The sequence below is a fragment of the Myotis yumanensis genome, unplaced genomic scaffold (genome assembly GCF_028538775.1).
Source record: "Myotis yumanensis isolate MYYU_CA2020_CCGP unplaced genomic scaffold, mMyoYum1.0.hap1 SCAF_2, whole genome shotgun sequence".
Classification (NCBI taxonomy): Eukaryota; Metazoa; Chordata; class Mammalia; order Chiroptera; family Vespertilionidae; genus Myotis; species Myotis yumanensis.
Window position 1 is genome coordinate 212,680,784 of NW_027223753.1, and position 18,537 is coordinate 212,699,320.

The 18,537-nt window shown below is 52.3% G+C and overlaps 1 protein-coding gene across 5 annotated transcripts in view; it reads left to right on the forward strand.

The window, feature by feature from the left end:
- Window positions 1–18,537, forward strand: part of ERG (ETS transcription factor ERG) — a 153,455-nt gene that overhangs the window by 123,198 nt on the left and 11,720 nt on the right. For 4 of the 5 annotated variants that reach the window (XM_070407188.1, XM_070407189.1, XM_070407186.1 and 1 more), the window contains 3 exons: window positions 10,044–10,247; window positions 11,028–11,108; window positions 12,820–12,891. In XM_070407188.1, the coding sequence (XP_070263289.1) occupies window positions 10,044–10,247; window positions 11,028–11,108; window positions 12,820–12,891 (357 nt within the window). The remainder of the gene's footprint in view (window positions 1–10,043; window positions 10,248–11,027; window positions 11,109–12,819; window positions 12,892–18,537) is intronic. The other variant, XM_070407190.1, reaches the window with a different exon arrangement.

Below are 18,537 nucleotides of genomic sequence, written 5' to 3' on the forward strand. Positions count from 1 at the left end.
GACATGCCGAGCTCAAAAGGTTCGCCATCACTGCCCTAGACCAAGATTCAGCAGAAACAGCAGTTAGCGTGATTAAACTCTCAAGAATGGTAGATAATTGAAGTATAGGATGGGGAATGTAAAGTAAATAGATTTAAAAATGATGAAATACATACAAGAAGGAACCAAAAAGGAGAGAAATAAGATAATTTGGAAAAGAACATATTATTTTGAAGAAGAAGAAATAGAACTGCTAAAAACACACACACAAAAAAAGATTCAAAGAAAGTGTTAGAAACTCAGTAGATGTGGTAAGCAGTTAATTTGACGAGTGACTGTAAGGAAGTAGACTTGAGGTTGCTCTCGGAGTGCAGCGCCGTGACAGAGAGGGAAAACATGAGACGGTCGGAGTGGGAAGGACTCGGGGTAGCGTCCTATGCAGATCTAATGAAGTTCCAGAAAGGAGGAAACAGAGGACGGAAGAGATGAAGTATTTGAAGAGATAAACGCTGACCTTCCCAAAATTGATGAACAAGACCAGTTCCCAAATATAGGAAGCGCCTGCCAGGGAAGGAAAAAATAAGAACAAGCCACAGCCATCACATTCTGGTGAGCCTGCAAGTGCAGAGACAAAACACTTAAACGCTAACTCAGGAAAAAGCACAGACCATCTGCAAATAATGACAGTTAACCAGGGCACAGACTCCTCAACAACAGATCAGAGGACAGGGGGCTGTAGACGGAAGGTCTCCCGGGACCAGGAGAAACAGGCATATTCTAGCTGCCTTCTGGGCTCTTAACCCGCTTTTTTTTTGGTTTTGTTTTTCTTTTTTTCTGCCACAGCCCCAGTTAGTAGCCAGGTGAAGCAATGGGTTCTTTAGAATAATGCGTTTAGATGAAGAAAGTAAACTTGAGTGGGTACAAATGAAAAGTTTATTAAAAGCACAGTCTAATCTATGAGGTTTATTGAAGGTGAAATAAAGACTCTTTCAAAGAGTGAGTTTGCTGGTAACTGACCTCCCCCCTTCAGGAAGTAACAGAGGATTTAATAAAGAGAGAAAATGGATGCTAAGGGGAAAGGAGTGAAATCTAAGAAGGAAGTGAGAGCAATGAAATTGGTTAACATGAGGGCAGATTAAAGAGATATGGCTATGAAGTGACAACCACAGCTTCCTAACTAGGGAGTACAATAATAAGACAGAACAAAAACATTGGACAACATTATCATGTAAGATTAGGGATGGACGATGAGAGTTGGAGATCTCTACATTCCTTGCGTTCTTTGGGAAAAGGATGTATTTGATGATTAAATGTGTTTTGTTTAAAGGTTAACAAGTAAAGAAATAGAATAGAGCTAGAATGTTAAACAGCCAAACCAGTAGAGAAAGGGAAAAAATGAAGAAAAATAGATCAATCTAATCAGACATTTGGAAAAGAGAAATAAAGACCAAAGCAAGGTCAGTAACACAAAATAAGATGGTAGAAATAGCTAAATCAGTAACAATAAATGTTAATACACCAAATTGGCTGTTAATGACAGAGAGTGAAAGAGTTCTTAAAAACACTCCAAAATGAGTTATGTACGTTCTACAAAAATATCTAACACAAAGAAAGAGTGACGGCAAACAGATGGAATAAGACATACTGTCAAATTCTAATCAAAATAAAGCTGACAACAGTGGAAATAGAAAGCAGAAAGCATTACTGGGGATAATTGAGGATTATTACACAATGAAAAAAGATTGCATTTACAGAAATATATGACAATGACAAACTTGTCTATGCCTAGTCAGATAGTTTCAAAATACATAAAAAACAGATGAATCCACTTTAGTGAGAGATTTTAATGTGCCCTTCTCAGTAATTGATAAATCAGTGGCACAAAAATTACATACGGGTTACCAATTTTGATTCAGTGGTTAGGTATAGAAACCTGCATCCAAAGGTTAGAGATCTTGTATTTTTAAGCACTCAAGACACATCTACAGAAATACCAAAAAAAAAAAAAAAAAAAAAAGGAAACAGCCAGTATAAAAGAAAATCCATGTCATATGACCTCATTCACCAGCTAAAGTGCAATAAAGCTAGAAATTAATAATGATCAGAATGATAACACCTCCACCCATAAGTTTGGAAATCAAGAGTTTCAGACACAGCTTTGAGGATAGGCTGTAAAGAGATCAAATTTCAATTTCTGGTGGATTAAAACTCAAATGCAAGCCAGTGATCTCTGTTGGCTGTTGCTTATGCTTGCCATTCGTTCCCCAGGAGGGGTCTTCGAAATAGGATGCCTGCCTGCGTGAGGGATTCGGTTTCCTGACGGTGTACAGTATGTCTGCAGCAATGCAGTATCCTCCAGCTAATTTAAATATCCACTTCATACTTTCCTAGCAACCTCGGAACTCTAGGTCATAATCCAGTTGCAGAGAAATGTAAAAAAAAGAAAATTCAACCCTCCTCCCATCCACTGCCTCTCCACCCAGCCACCCAGTACAGGAAACATTGCCAGTTCAGAACTCTGTGCTTTGCTTTTATTTATTCTTTAAATTCCAATATACTGAAATAGCATCCGTACAACTTTGGGATATTAACCATGTCGGCTAAGATGCGAATAAGAGGCTTGAGAGAGAGAGAGAGATGGCTCCTTGTCCCCGCCCCTGTGCCGGATTCGCCGCGTGGATGTCCGTGAAATGTGGAATGATGACACAGATGTTTTCAAAACAATTGGACTGGAGGCTGAAAACACCACTTATCTTCGGCGGCTCATGATTCATCTGACAGAAGCACCTCCAAGAGCTTCTTAAAATAAAGTGATAAATCAGACTTTTGTGTTTAAAGGAAGAGGCTGCCGGGCGATAATGGATGGCTTATTTCATTTTAGCCAAGTTTGCAATGCAGAGCCCAGGGTGTGGGTGCGTTCCTTCGCTGCAATACGTCATGTTGGCAGAGTGCTTTCACATACATTATCTCACTTACTTCTCTAGTCGCCCAACAGCTCACTGCTTAATCCCCCACCACCAACAAAAACGACTCCCAGAGAGCTAAAGGTTGACATCCGGTAAATGGTTGAATCAGACCCAAGTATGGGTATTCTGACCCCCAATAAAGCCTTTTATTTTGTCACCAAGTTTGTGGTGCTTGATGTAATTTAAAACATTCTTGGATTCCTCAGACATTTTCGATGACTCTGATAAAGTCCAGCTTCCTTAGCAGGATACTCAGGGCTCCCCTTGACCGGGACCCCAACTTTCATCTCCCTCCCCATCTGTCTGTGGCTGGGATCCCTTGAAACCCTTCCCCTCCAGCCACGCCCAGGTCTCCCTCAACACATGAGCTATTTCGTGCCTCATTGGGTCTGACGCTGGGCTCAAGCTGTTCCCCTAAACTACAGGGCTTCTCTCCTACTTCTGTCAAAATCCTTTCCATTATTGCAGACTCAAGCCACCCAGGTGAAACGTTTGCCTTTTTTCCCGGTTGGAATCCGTTGCTGCTTCTCTGGACTTGCAGGTCCTACTTGGACAACACATTCCATTCTGGGCTGTGGGTCGTGTTTGTAGCTGCCTCCCTCGGGAGATCCTCACCATTCCTTTGTTGGCCGCCTCTGACCCTGGTGGTCCTTGTCAGTGACTCTTCCTTGGGTTAAAGTCATCTCAGCCCTTATCCTGTTGGAGTCATTTCTCGGGTCCTGGTTCTCTCCACTGAGGAAAACTTGGCTCGGTCAGAGGTTAGGTGACGTGTCCTGAGTCGCACCACTACCTGGAGGCGGACGGTGTGGTTGCCACGTCTGAACGCGGGCAAAGCTGATGCTTCGTGGGGGCTCCCTTGCTGCCTCCTCCCCTTTCTCCTTCACGCCCAGACCTGCGGGTCAGGGAAGGAGGGAAGGCCTGTAGAATCATTTTTTAAAATATATTTTTATTGATTTCAGAGAGGAAGGGAGAGGGAGAGAGAGAAACATCAACAATGAGAGAGAATCATTGATCAGCTGCCTCCTGCACGCCTCACACTGGGGATCCAGGCCACAACCCGGGCACATACCCCAACCGGGAATGGAACCGTGACCTCCTGGTTTATAGTCGACGTTCATCCACTGACCCACGCCAGCTGGGTAAGGCCTGTTGAATCTTGTGGGACCTTGTGAGCTCCCTCGGTGATGGCAGGTGGGACAGAAGCAAGAAAGCTTTGCTGACATGTCATGGGTCTCAGAGGAGACCAAGACTCGACTGGGCTCTCTGGGGAGTTGAAGGGTGAGCTGGGTCCCAGCACCTTGGCCTGAGCCCTAGAAAATTCCGTCTGCAGCTGCAGCACCCCTGCTGGCCCAGGGAGCTGGGATGGGGCTCAGTGTGGGCTTTCACTGGGGCAGGGCCTGGCCTCTGGTCCTGTTATCACTTCCCTGCTCAGAGACTCGCTCTAAGAACTGACAGCTCCAGAGCAACGGAGGGTAGCCTCCAGGGGGTGGTGAGTGCAGGTGAAGGTAGAAGAAGCAGAAGCAGTGGGTGCTGTGTGGGCACTAGCCTGGGTGTTGGCTCAGGAGATGGCAGCTGATGGTGTGGCTGTGGGACAAAGGGGTGGGGACTGTCTGGGAAGACCGCAGGGCCCGATGAGCTAAGGGCCATGTGCTTCAGGCGGCAGAGTTTGGGCTTGTCCCTTGCAAACTGGTCTCTCTCACACCCCCTGGAGAGTAGTCCCAGAGCAAGGGTGCCCAGGTCGGAGAGGGACGCCCTCATTCACCCCAGCAAGGGGCCTTACTTCCTTTTTAATAATTGTTACTTATAAACTATAGGGCAAAGGCGTAGAGATCAAATCCCGAAAGGACACAGACGCTGCCTGACTTTGTTTAATTATATTCTTTTCAAATGAAGCAGTTCCCATGAACAAGCTAAGGAAGTGAGATGAAAAATGTTTTAAAAATACGTTTTTATTGGTTTCAGAGAGGAAGGGAGAGGGAGAGAGAGAGAGAGAGAAACATCAATGACGAGAGAGAATCATGGATCGGCTGCTGCCTGCACGCCCCACACTGGGGACCGAGCCTGCAACCCAGGCATGTGTCCTGACCGGGAATGGAACCGTGACCTCCTGGTTCCTAGGTCGACACAATCTCTGAGCCACACCGACCAGGCCGAGATGAAAATTGTATACCCTTGAAAGAAATTTTATAAAGACGCTGTGATAAATAAGTACGCATATAAATCTATATTTAATCATTTATAAGACCTTGTTTTGATTTGGAACATAGGGGAGGATAAAATTTTTAAATAATTTTTAACCCATGCATTATCTGCTTTTTTTTTTTTTAAGAAAAAAAAATAGAAGATACCGTTTAGTGAAAAAGAAAAAAAATCTAAAAATCTCCATCACCTTTTCCCCCAGAAAAGGCAGTTGCCACTTAGCTGCATGTTCCTCCAAAATTCTTTCCCGGGACGCACTTCTCTTCCTTCACAAAATACAACGCTGCTGCCGTAGCATTTTCAGACTTTTCCACTGAATCCACCCGGGACGGTTGTTCCTGCCTGTAAAGGCACTCAGCCGTGTGGGTTTCGGTTTCCCAAGCCCCGGGCACGCTGCCCTGGGGGACAGTTAGGGTGTTTCCAGCGCTGCACGGTCATAAACACCCCACAAAGGACATCCGTGGGCATAAATCACTTCCCACATCCTCTGCGATTTTCTCAGGATAAGTTCCTGGGAGGGGGGTTGTAGTTCAGAGAACGCGCACCTATTCTTTAAGAAGGCACTGGAGAGGTGTGGCCGCAGGGCTCCCAGGAGGGGCGGGCGCGGCTTATACTCCTGCCCGGAGCCCAGGAGCACGGCTGCTCCACCGACATCTCAGAGATAAGACGGTGCAGGTCCAGGAGCTGGTGCCTGGCGTCCTGCCCAGGAGTCACTTGAAGGAAATTGAGCCGCAGCAGCCTGGCTCGGGAGGGAAGCCAGTTAACGGCACAGGGAGGGACTGGGCTGTCCTCCTGAGATGACCTGTCACATGGCGGCAGGACCCAGTGGCTTTCAGGGATTTATGTGTCATCCCTAGACTCTGGTCCTGCCGCTAAGAGGAGGAAGTCCCCGGGTGAACTGGTTTCTAGGCAGTGGTTACACTGGGCCTGCCCTGTGGTTCAAGGCAAAGCAAAGCAAAAAGAAGTCTCCTGGAGGAGTCACGGGGAGATGCCTTGGGGAGAAGGGGGGCAGGGAGGCTCCTTCCGAGCCGTGTCCCTGTCCTCTGCACGGCACTGAGGACAGGAGGACTTGAGTGAGGGGTCCGGGCCACCGTTCCACGTGTGTCTGTGTGAGCATCATGACGCTCCGTGAGGGAGAGTAGAGAAGAAACCTGTGGCCACAGTCTGTAGTCGTGAACGTTGTAACCCTGAAAGCAGGGTTCTGACCCAGTGACCAAGAGCCGTCTGGCCTGGCCAGCGTGGCTCAGTGGTTAAGCATCGACCTGTAAACCAGGAGGTCACGGTTTGATTCCCAGTCAGGACACAGGCCCAGATTGTGGGCTTGATCCCCAGTAGGGGGTGTGCAGGAGGCAGCTGATCAATGATTCTATCCCTCCCTCTCTCTCCCTTCCTCTCTGAAATCAATAAAAACATATATATATATATATATATATATATATATATATATATATATATTTTTTTTTTTAAAGAGCCATCTGAACCCTGGTGAGCTGGAGAAAGTGAACCTTGCACCCCACGATCGGCTTGCAGACTCACAGGCTGTTCCCATGTGTTTGGACAGCGGAGCAGTGGGCACGCCTTCCTGTCGGCGGGAAGGGCGGTGGGGGTCTTTGTAGACGTTCTCCTCTCTGCAGGAGAGCCGGGCTCCGCCTTTGCCAAGTCTGCGCACTGATTGCTGATGGAGAGAGAGGGTAGAATATGGGTTGAAATCCAGCATAGCTGGTGCAGGTGACCAGGCACGTGCCCTGTGACCCGGCAACTGCACATCTGGGTACGCACCTCGGACCAGGACTCCCCCAAGCTTAGTGTGCACGGGGGTCACCAAGGAGCTTGAGGAAATGCACACCCTGATTCAGCAGGTCCGGGGGGCGCCCTAGATTCTGCATTTCTTTTCTTTTAAAATATATTTTTTATTGATTTCAGAGAGGAAGGGAGAAGGAGAGAGAGATAGAAACATTAATGATGAGAGAGAATCATTGATCGGCTGCCTCCTGTACTCCCCCTATTGGGGACAGAGCCCGCAACCCAGTCATGTGCCCTTGGCCGGGAATCGAACCTGGGACCCTTCAGTCCGCAGGCTGACGCTCTATCCACTGAGCCAAACCGGCCAGGGCAAGAGACTCTGCATGTCTAATGAGCTCCCAGGTCATGGCGATGCTGCTGGTCCCAGGGTCACACTCTGAGGAGAGAGGCCTGGGGTAGGTGGCCTGGACCTGGGTTACACATTGGAATTACCCAGGGAGCTTTGCACAGCCCTCATGTCCGGGCTGCCCTCCAGCAATTAAGTCAGGGCCTCCGTGGGCAAGACCAGGCAGCTGAAGTTTTTCCATCTCCCCGTGATTCTGATATGGACCCCAGGCCGTGGACCGTGCAGACTCCTTCACATGTGCATGGATGCAGACATGGGGTGAGGTGCATTGATCAGTAAATTGGACATATTTGTATGGGAGGGGTGCCGAGAGCTGCTTAGCTGGCTGAGTGTGCCTGCGTCCATTAACTTGGGCACATCTTGAAAATACAGGGCTGAGAGCCCAAAGCCAATCAGCTGCCACTGCTGTTAACTTTAAGAACAGAAAACAATGCATGTACTCGATAGGTGGAAGTATTGGCATCTATAGCCGTGACGCAAGTACAGATGTCAGTGGTTACTCCTGGAGGGTGCAGGAGGGGCTGGGATGAGAGTAGCGCGCACTGGATTTGAAGTAACTTCTTTCTATTAAAAATATCCATGAAACAAGAACCCTATAATTTCACTCACGTGGGATACAAACCAGACAGCAACAAATAGACTCATAGACACAGACAACAGTGGGGCGGTTATCGGAGAGGAAGGGGGTGGGACGAGGATGACGAGGCTCAAGGGGGTCAAACATCTGGTGACAAGGAGACTCTAGACCAGGGGTCCTCAAACGACGGCCCGAGGGCCACATGCAAATACAAATATTGTATTTGTTCCCGTTTTGTTTTTTTACTTCAAAATAAGATATGTGCATAGGAATTTGTTCATAGTTTTTTTTTTTTAAACTATAGTCCGGCCCTCCAACGGTCTGAGGGACAGTGAACTGGCCCCCTGTTTAAAAAGTTTGAGGACCCCTGCTCTAGACCAGTGGTTCTCAACCTTCTGGCCCTTTAAATATAGTTCCTCATGTTGTGACCCAACCATAAAATTATTTTCGTTGCTACTTCATCACTGTCATGTTGCTGCTGTGATGAATCGTCATGTAAACATCTGATATGCAGGATGGTCTTAGGCGACCCCTGTGAAAGGGTCGTTCGCCTGCCAAAGGGGTCGCGACCCACAGGTTGAGAACCGCTGCTCTAGACTCAGGGTGGTGAGGACACAATAGAACACACAGGTGATGTAGTGCTGAATTGCACACCTGAAACTTACACGTTATTAACCAATGTCACCCAGTACATTTAATGTTTTAAAAAGATGTGGAAGAGAAGGGAATGAACGAAAGCAGGGAGGGAGGGAAGAGAAGAGAACTCACATACTACGACTGTCTGGAGATTTGTCACTATCACCGTTGCTCCTGTAAACTTAGAATGGGTTTCACCGGCACACGCCATGCCCCTTCGTGGGGAGCCTGGACGTTAGTAAGACCAAGTGGCCTGAAGTGATCGGGGAAACGGCGGTTCAGGATGACTGACTCCCACACCAGACGGTTTCCCTCGCCGTGACCAGAGCATCTGCAGCCTGACCCCTGTGGGCCTGTGCGGAGGCCGAGGTCAGGGCTCGCACTTTACATGTAAAACAGAGAGAAGAGCAGCCGCCTGCAGAGGCCGCAGCAAGTTGAGAGGCGCAGGTGTCACAGCTCTGGGCTCCTGCTCCCGGCCCAGGTGTCTGGGAACCGAGGGCCACAAGGGAGGAGCCCCTCTGCCAGTGGGTGCCCTGAGTCCCCGGCCCCCGGGCGTGAGGGTGGGGCGCCCTGGCTGTGTTTCTGTTGGGGATCGCCCGCTCCTTCTCCCCAGTGCCCTGCCCTCCCAGGCCCCCTCCCTCACCTCAGGGGAGCGTGAAGACATCGCCTGCCTGCATCCTGTGGGCGTGTGGGCGCCACAGCTACGGAATGTGAGTCAGGGCCAGGCCAGCCCAGGGCCTGCAGGTGCGAGCTGGCTGCACAGCCATGTTCTCGGCAGGAAAAGCGCGTAGCTGGCGGCTCGCTCTCATCAGGGCCAGCTCCCCGCAGGGCCGGGGCTTACCTGCACTTCCTATCCCATTCTGTACTTGCAGGATTTTGTGTAAATACTATTTGGGATTGTTTTGTAATCTATAATTAGCATCTTCCTGACATGTGTGGCTAACTCATAATTTCCTATAAAGATACTGGTCATGGTCTAAGGAAGTTTTCCATTTATTCGTATGTATTTTAAGTGAAAAGGTTAAAATGAATGTAAATGGGGGCAAAGAATATCCGCCCCCGTCCCTGCAGGAACCTTTGGAGTATCCGAGCAACAGTGGGGCAGGTGGGGGAGGAAGCCTAAACTCCCAGAACAGTTCATGCTAAGGACAGTGATCTGTGTGTGTGAGTCAGTGGGTGTTTTTGCCTTTCCCCCAGACATTCTCTTTGACCTGTCCCAGAGCCTGGCTTCAGGCCCTGACCTGTCCTGGAGCCTGACTCAAGGTCCTGACCTCTCCAAGAGCATGGCTCAAGGTCATGACCTGTCTGAGAGCATGGCTCAAGGTCGTGACCTGTCTCATAGCCTGGCTGCAGGCCCTCACCTGTCCTAGAGCCTGGCTCCAGGCCCTGACCTGTCCTGGCGCCTGACTCAAGGTCATGACCTGTCCTAGAGCATGGTTCAAGGTCGTGCCTTGTCCAGGAGTCTGGCTACAGCCCTGACTCTGCCCCAGAAATTCATCTCCAGGCGTTGACCTAGTATGTTTCCATCCCCTCTCAGACCCCACGCTGTGGAGCACGGACCACGTGCGGCAGTGGCTGGAGTGGGCCGTGAAAGAGTACGGCCTTCCGGACGTCGACGTCCTGCTGTTCCAGAACATCGACGGCAAGGAGCTGTGCAAGATGACCAAGGACGACTTCCAGAGGCTCACGCCCAGCTACAACGCCGACATCCTTCTCTCCCATCTCCACTACCTCAGAGAGAGTAAGAGGCCCCCGCTCCGGACCGAGGCCCCTGGGGTGTGGCTCTTGTTAGCGTGAGCTGCACAGGGTTCCATCCAGTTTGCCGACAGCACCTAACACAGTTCCCAGAGAGCATCTGAGAGAGCGGGTCGCTTGGAAGGCGACGCCGTGGGCGAACGCAGGCTGAGAAGCCCTCGGCACTTTCAGAGGAAGCCAGACAGTCACCTTAGCGCTCAGCTGTCTCCTGCAGGGCCCCCTGGGCCGTGAAGACCCCAGGGAAAGGAAGCTTTATCTGCTCACCTTATCTAGTCTCCACGGTGCCCCAATGAGCTGGGGACATGTGGCAGGGCTCCCAGAGGACGGGGTGGATGGGCTTACCTTCCCTCGCGCTAAACCAGGCCCCCTTCACTCCCCACGTCCACGTGTGAGGGGCGTCCCACCTGGCCTCGTGAGATATGGCGGGACTGTGCGGAAGGGGAGGCGCGGTGGGGTGAGAGGCATGAACCACAGAGTCTGCTGCATGCTTTCGCTCCTCAGACGACGAGCATGGTCGGGGGACAGGTGCAGTGCGAGCGTGGGGTGGCGGAAGCGCTGGGGTAAACGCTTTGCCTGGCATCCCCACCTCTCACTCCCTGGTCACCTGTGGGCCCCGTCTAGGTTTTAACACGCTAACCAGTCAGGCGGGGAGAGACTGCCAAGCAGCCGTGGTGGGGGCGGGGGGTGTTTTTCTCCTTTTTTTTTTCTTTTTAAGGAAGGTGATTCTCTCTCTTTTTCATTTTGATGTTGCTGTTTTGTTTTGTAGCTCCTCTTCCACATTTGACTTCAGATGATGTTGATAAAGCCTTACAAAACTCTCCGCGGTTAATGCATGCTAGAAACACAGGTAATGCTGCCCGCCCGGAGGGCCGGGGGCTCCCGCAGGTGCATGCGTGCAGGTGGAGTGTGGGCCCGTCTGTGCGGCAGGAGGCAGAGGTGGATGCTTGAGGGGTTTTGACAGGTAGGAGGCGCTGTGCTGGCTGTAGTCACCAAGAGCATGTCCGGCCCAGAGCATTCTTTTTTTTTTTTCTTTTTCATTTTTATTCATCAAGGAATGTTGACTAGGACAAGCAGCAGTTTTATTTTCTCCTCTGGGGTCCATCTTAGGCCACCGTCTTGCCGTTAGTCTTTCTAGCGCAGACTTGGCGCATCCGCGAAGGGCAGTCGCAGGGAATGGCGGTGTTTTTTGAAAGGGTCTGTTGAGAGGGAGACGGTGTTAGGATTTCGGAGGCTATGAAACGAGGGACTAACCGAGTACCTGCTCTTCTGTCACTAACCATGAATTCCACATTTTATTTGTTTGTTTATCTTTGCCGGAGCCCAGTAGCCTGTAACATAGTGCTTCTTCCAGGTTAACCTCCTCCCTCCCTCCCTCATCACAGAGGCTCCGAGTAGAGGCTGGGCTTCCTCCCCTGTATGTGCCCGAAGTTGGGGTCCCTCTCCCCCCTCCTGAGGAGACAGCAGCAGGAGCATAGCCACCCCCCCTCCCCCCCACTGCTCAGCCTGCGGGCACGCTCTGCCACCCCCAGGCCCAGGCTGGGGGTAAAGCCAGTGAGGGTGCGTTTTAGGTCACCCCTGTGAGCAAGCCAGCCAACTCAGGGTCAGCCCTCACGTGGAAACGCAGCCGTGTTCCGAAGACTTGCCATTTTATTTTAAAATGCATCATGGGAGTCCAGGTTTGAGTATTACAGTGAAATTGCCACTTGATCTTGGTCCTCGGTATTCAGAACATTGTGCTTTTAAGCTAGAGTAAAGTAAAAAAAAAAAAAAAAAAAAGGTTTTGTTTAGGATACTTTTCCCCGTGTAGATTACTCTCATTAGCTTAGTAATGACCTTGTGGCCAGAAATAACAAATAACTTAGACAAAGCCATTTCCCCCTCTTAGGAAACACCTTTGAGTGACACGTGTTTTGTGATAATTCCGTGGTTATTTAAAAATGGGGACAGTGAGTGAAAGTGTCAGGACAGCTCCGATGTCATCCTTTTGTTATTGTTAAACATAGAAGCGATCGAAGACTGGGACACCCAGCTCCGCAGGGACTGAGCCGAGAAAAGGGAGTATTTTCTGCTCACTTAACACACGTGTTGATGAGAGACAGAAAGGGAAACAGGCATTCGAGTGGAGATGTGGGTTCATTTTTAACGAGATCCATGTAGCCTTTGGCAAAATGCAGTTCTTTGGGACTGCTTTCCAGGGCTCTCAAACATTTTACTTTTTTGTGTGTGTGTGCAATTTCAAAATTAAAACACCCCCCATAGGATTTTTAAAATAAACTGAGATTGCTGGGCACGTGGCGGGCACCAGGACGGCCTTTAGCAAGAAGCTGTAAAATCAAAACGCAGGACACCCGCCCACCAGGGGGGCCCAGGGAGTCCGTGTCCGCTCCCAGCGTCAGGGTCCGCCTCTGGCCGGCTCTGTCCTTTCCGGCTGGGTCGTGCTGCGCTGGCCCCAGGCCCCCCTCCCTGTCGCCGGGCAGAGTAGGCCGGGCGCTGCCGCGGAGATGGACCTCGGACGCAGCCGAAGACCTTCACTTGTTTGTCTCTCCTTTTGTCTGCAGGGGGTGCAGCTTTTATTTTCCCCAATACTTCCGTTTATCCCGAAGCTACGCAAAGAATTACAACTAGGCCAGGTACGGAAACACCCCTGTGTGCTGTGCTCCCCGAGACACCCGGGACGGCCCGGGAGATCCGGGACCAGGTCACGCCATCCCGAGAGGGCCGATCCTGGGCCCGGTGGGGGCCCTGCACAGTCCTCTGGGGCCTCTGGGGGTTTGGAGCCGAATGTCACTCACAGATCACACTCCTCTGGGCGCCTGGAATCCCCGTGGAATGAAAAGCAGATCAGCCCCGTTACTGGCTGCCTGGAAGCCCGGAGGGCAGAGGTGCACCCGGGTGGGTGCCCGCCCGGCAGGCAGGAGTGCGCCTGCTTCTGAGTTCACTGAAGGCCTGAGGGTTAAGATTGCTCCTCGGGGAACAGCACAGGCAAGAGGAATTCCCCGACACATAGGGACACAGACAAGCCACCTCTCCCCGAAGCGCAGTCGGAGCAGGAGGAGGAGTTCCCTCCACCAGAGGCAGAGGGGGGCTCTCCAGAGAGGGACGGGGTGCCCCAGGAGGAGGAGGCGGAGGGGTGGGCATTTGAGGCAGGGGACAGCGTGCCGTAGCCAGTCCCCTCCCCATACGGCTGAGGAAGCCGTGACTCGGGGCTGCGGGTCGCTGTTCCGTGTTCAGACACAGATCTGGAACGCACGCCTCCTGAGACCCAGGCTGTGGCCCTTGGCCCCCCACCACATGTCCGCTCCACGAACCTCATTGGAGCTGGGGAAAGCACTGAGTTTGGAGCTGCGGTTTCTTTCCAGAGAGAAAGAAGGGGGGCAGGGGGCCGAGGAGCCCGAGGTAAGAAGGTTCGGGCGTTGTTCGCACCTGACACTGCCTGGTAGCGTCCCGGTGCCTGGCTCCCCGACCGCAGAGAACACGCTTGCTCCCCAGTCCTGAGAGGCCTGGTGGGAGGCTTGGCCGAGGGCGCTGTGAGCTCCGGCATGCGACAGATGGGCCAGGCCACTCAGTATGATGAGACCCAGGGTCCAGCGTACACTAGCCCGCCCTGTGGGACCCGCCTGTGGACCGAGAGAGGCTCACACAGGCACATTTCCCTCCAGCTCGAGAGAGTTCCCAGTCCACACTGGCAACGCGGCCTTGGGCAAGCAGGGAGAGCAGGAACATCAGATGGTTCTGTGAGCATGTTAAAAACATTTTCATCTTTCTTAAAGAAAGTAAAAGCTGTCTGCAGGGCATTGGCCAGGGCTTGCTTGTTTGTGTGAAGCTATCTCAGGATGCCTCTGACTGCCTTACAAAAGCCAGGGGTCGGAGCTGGCGTTGAGTTCGGTCAGAGGCCAACAGCGTTGGCCAAAGGGGTTGGTGTAGCCCAGTGGTCAGAGCAGCCGGCTGGCTGCTTGTTGCTGCGTGGGTAGAACAGTGGATCCTGGCTCTACTAGGTTTCCTATCTGAGGCTACGGTGGGTTTGGAAGATACACGACCCCTCAGGTGTACGTGTGGCTGGGAGGGTGATGGCCGGGTCTCCATCTCTGTGCTTCAGCGGAGGGAACGGCAAGGGCGTCAAACTCAAATGCATGTCCCGTGGCTCGGGTCATGTCCTCCCTTCCGTCCGTCATTTGAGGGTGACCCGGGAGAGACCCCACTGCCATGTCTCCGTTAGCAGTAGCGTATGTTTCTGAGACTAAGTTTGTGTCAGAAATGCCCGTTTTGAGGACTGCTGCGGTTACGGAAGGAGATACAAACAGTGGGGCCTGAGCTAGAAAGAAGTTACACCAGCAGAACAGGCAGAGAACTAACTGCTTGCTGCAAGCCAGAGGCGGGGACTGACCTCGGAGCAGGGAGCAGGTTGTAGGCGTTGAATGGGGCAGTGCTCAGCCTTGAAGGAAGCGTCGACAGTGTGTGACAGCCGGTGACGGTGGAAGTGGGATCCTTGTGACAGCTCGGGGGCTGTCAAGCTGACCCCTAAGCTGCAGGAGTCATGGGTGAGGGGTTCACTGGGAGTGTGACCGTGTCCCTGTGGTCGGTGGGCATCTCTCTGCGTTGAGAAGAGGTGACGGTGGAGAGGGCCTGGAGCCCCAGATAGGCACCTGTTTCTGTGCCCGGCACCCTCGGGTGGCTGTGCCATGATCGGCGTGTCCACTCCAGTCCCCCACTCCCACGTCCTCCCACCTCCCTGTGTCCTGCCGCCCACCCACCTCCCTCCTTTCCTTCCTGCCTCAAGTCACCCATCCCTGGGCCGCTGCCCCCAGTCTACCCTCTTGTGGCTGATCTTCCCAAATGGACCCCTTATTCCAGAGCCCCCTCCTGCTTGCCCTGTCACATCGGTGTGGCATTTCAGTTGGACCCCGTGATCGGCCAAGACTTGGGGACCTGACAGGTAACCAACCACACGCGGACATTCACTCCTCCGTTCACGCTCATCCCCCCTCTTCCCAGGCTGCTTCCTATGAACTTTCCCTGGAATGTTCCCCATTCAGAATGCACCTCCTCCCTACCCCCCCCCCGCCCCCTCCCCCACCCCCTCCCCCGTCCTTTTCCTACACATCAGCATTCAGGGCAGCCCCTCCCCCACTCCTAGGAGGTGATAGCACAGAGGAGTGTCACTCACATTCCGTTTCTGCGATCTTGTTTCAGGATGTTTCATGTGTTCCTCGAGTTGTCAGTCATTAGCATCGGACACCCTCCCCCCACCCCCTCCTCCCCTGCTGAGCGCATGCCTTTGGAGCTATGGCCCTGGTGGTCTCAGCTGGCAGGGACAGAGACAGGTCTGACTCCTAGGAGCTTGCAAGCTGGTTTCTGACCTCGACATGTGCCGCCTGCCTGGCATCTTGGGGGCAGTTTATGTGAAAGCTCTTGTGTGCGCCAAGGAGGACGTTCTATAACCCCCTCCTCTCCTCCTCCATCACCATGGCAACTCCGGCATCATGATACCCATCTAGGATGTTATCAAAAGAGAGTGGCGCGTTGAGCCTGGGAGTGCAGCCTGGACTTTCACTTTCCAGCGGCTGCTCTTCAAGGGTTTCTTGGAATTAGAGTTATCCCTGCCTTGGAGCTGGCAGCCTAGTGCCGGTCAGCACCACTCGGCACAGCCAGACAGTGGGGTAACCCCTTCTCCCCTGTGGGGCGCTTTGGAAAGCCCGGATGTTAGCAGAGGACTAAGCACGCATTCTTCGCTTTCCACGGCTGTACTTTACCCAGAGGTCTGCAAACCTAGCCGGGGGCGGGGAAGAGCGGGGGAGAGGGGGGGCATGTGAAATGCCCCGGCTCCCCATGTCTTTGATGGGGGTTAGAAGGCTGTGGAAATGTCTGGAGGAAAACAGGAGAGAGACTTCATCGTCTGAATCTTCCTCCCATTAAACCTGGGTTATAGGTTGGTTCTGGCAACAGCTCTCGTCTCTGTCTTTGCCTTTGGCCTCTGAGTTCACTGGGAGCCAGCGAGGCCTGTCCTTCCCCATCCAGCCCAGCTGGGACCCCCGGAGCTGCTCTGTAAATGTGGGGTGGGTCCTGCAGAATGAGGGGGACTCGCCCACAGTCCCTGTTCTGGCCCTTGGGAAAGTAAGTGGGAGGGTGGTTCTTCCGCGGGCTGGAGGAGGAGCATGTGAACTGGGTGAGGTTAACGCCGCAGGAAGGTAACTGCAGGAAGGGCCGGGAGGATGCTGTCTTGGTTATTTGATGTCCTGGTGGGGGGTGGGGGTGGGGGGGGGTGGCTCTTTCAGGATCAAGAACCGATCCCAGCTCCTAGCATGTACGCAGAGGTGGGGTTGTAGAGGAGTGATAACACCCTGTTTGTAGCTTCGTGTTTTTGGTCCGGATCCTGGCATTTGCTTCTCTGTAACCCGAGCTGCCTGTGTAATGGGGTTTAGAAAGCTCAGTTTTTACACAGAGTCTGTTACAGAAAAAAATGGCCAGCTCCCTGCTAGAAATCCACCTTCCCCGAGCAGGCCCTTCTGCCAGAGTTAGCCGCCTCGAACACCAAGGTTGGAGAGGCGTGGAGAGCACTGAAGGGGCCCCTGAGAACGGAGTGTGCGTAGACCCGTGTGACAAGCCCTCCTGCTGTCACCGAGGGTGAGTTGCCCATGTGCAGGGAGCCGTCATTCTTCAGTAAACTCCACCGCCTCTGCCCCAGGGCGAAGGTGCTGCCGGGGTCACGGCTGGCCCGGGGTCACGGCTGGCCGTGCCTCATCTCAGCGAGGCTGACCCAGCGTTTCCCCGTCACACCCCCCGGTGCCGGGGGCGGGGGGGGGGGGGGGGGGAGGAGGGAGGGGCTGGGCACCCTCAGCTGTGATCGGCAGCTGATAAGGCTGCATCGGGCCAGAATGTCATGAAGGCAAACAAAGCCCGCTTATCTTCCGTGGTGACATGTTTGCGAACATGGGACCCCCGGAGCTGCTCTCGAACACCAAGTCATTGCCAGTCATTGTTCACGTGGACATCGCAGGTTCTTGGCTAAAGACCAGACTTGGTGTCGTTTAGGTCCTGACTTACTTTCAAGGGAGGATGGACAGGGTGACACACCCTAAGGAGGATTTTAGGGGGGAAATAGAGCCTCAAAAACATTTCTCTATTAGTAGTTTGGTGTTTAATTTTTTCCAGCCGCCATACTTTTTTCTTTACATTTAAAATAGCAGCAAACTAACCTACTGACACTTGCTATAAATTCTGTTAGTGTTCATCTATCTCAGATAAAACCGTTCGATCTAGAACTCTTTGCACACACTTCTTTCTCTGTGTGGCCGCTCTCGGGCAGTGCCTCTGAAATGAGTGTCTGTCGGGCACAGCGTTCTGAACCAGAGCCGTGGAAAGGCCTGGAACAGGCTTCCTCCGTGTCAGTGTGCACCGTCCCCGGGGTCCTGGTAAATGCAGGTTCCGAAACAGTCAATCTGGAGAGAGATTCTGAACTTCTCACCAGCTCCCAGATGTTGCCTGTATTGCTGGCCTTCGGACTGCACTTGGAGAAACGAGGGTCTAGAATGTATTTCTACAGGGAGTCCCCCCAAAATGTGTCCGCACTGTAACAGCTGTTAGCTCCATATTGAAAGTGAACTGTATTTTAAAAACACTGCCTTTATAAGTATTCAAAGTGGGTGTATATAATTTTGGGGACACGCTACATATTATCTTGCTTCAGCATTTGGTACACAGAAGGCCCTGGGGTCCCCGGCCCCCAGCCCCGGGCTCTCCATCCCAGGACACAAGTAGGACAAATGTGTGATCCCTGCTCCTGAATTGGGCTGGATGCTGCTAGGATGGTCTGGCCCGTAGATTTGTCTTTTGTTCCAAAACAATCCTCACGTGGAAACTCTGGCTAACTAACCACTTTTCAGATTAAATGCAACTGGATGAGAATTCCTATGCACAAGGCTCCCAGAAACTTAGGTTGGAATTCCTTTCGTTGTAAATAGATAGCGGCTGCCGGTTTAATCCCCGCGGGTAACCAACCCCGACACCAGAAAAGTGAGACCGAGGAGCCGGGTGGGAAAGGCTGGCGGTCAGTCCAACGATGCGACGATGCCAGCCCGCAGGGAGTGGCGAGCCATGGCTGCGATTAAACAGAAAAGCTGTCCAGCCCAGCCGAAGCCCCGAGGGTAGGGTTTCAGCGACCACCCCGCCGGGGATGCCGGCAGCCAAGCAGACCAAGTAAATTACGGCCGCTCAGTGCTGATGTTCAGGTTACATTTCACGGCCCTTCTCTCTGGGATTGAAAACGGGGAGAGACACGT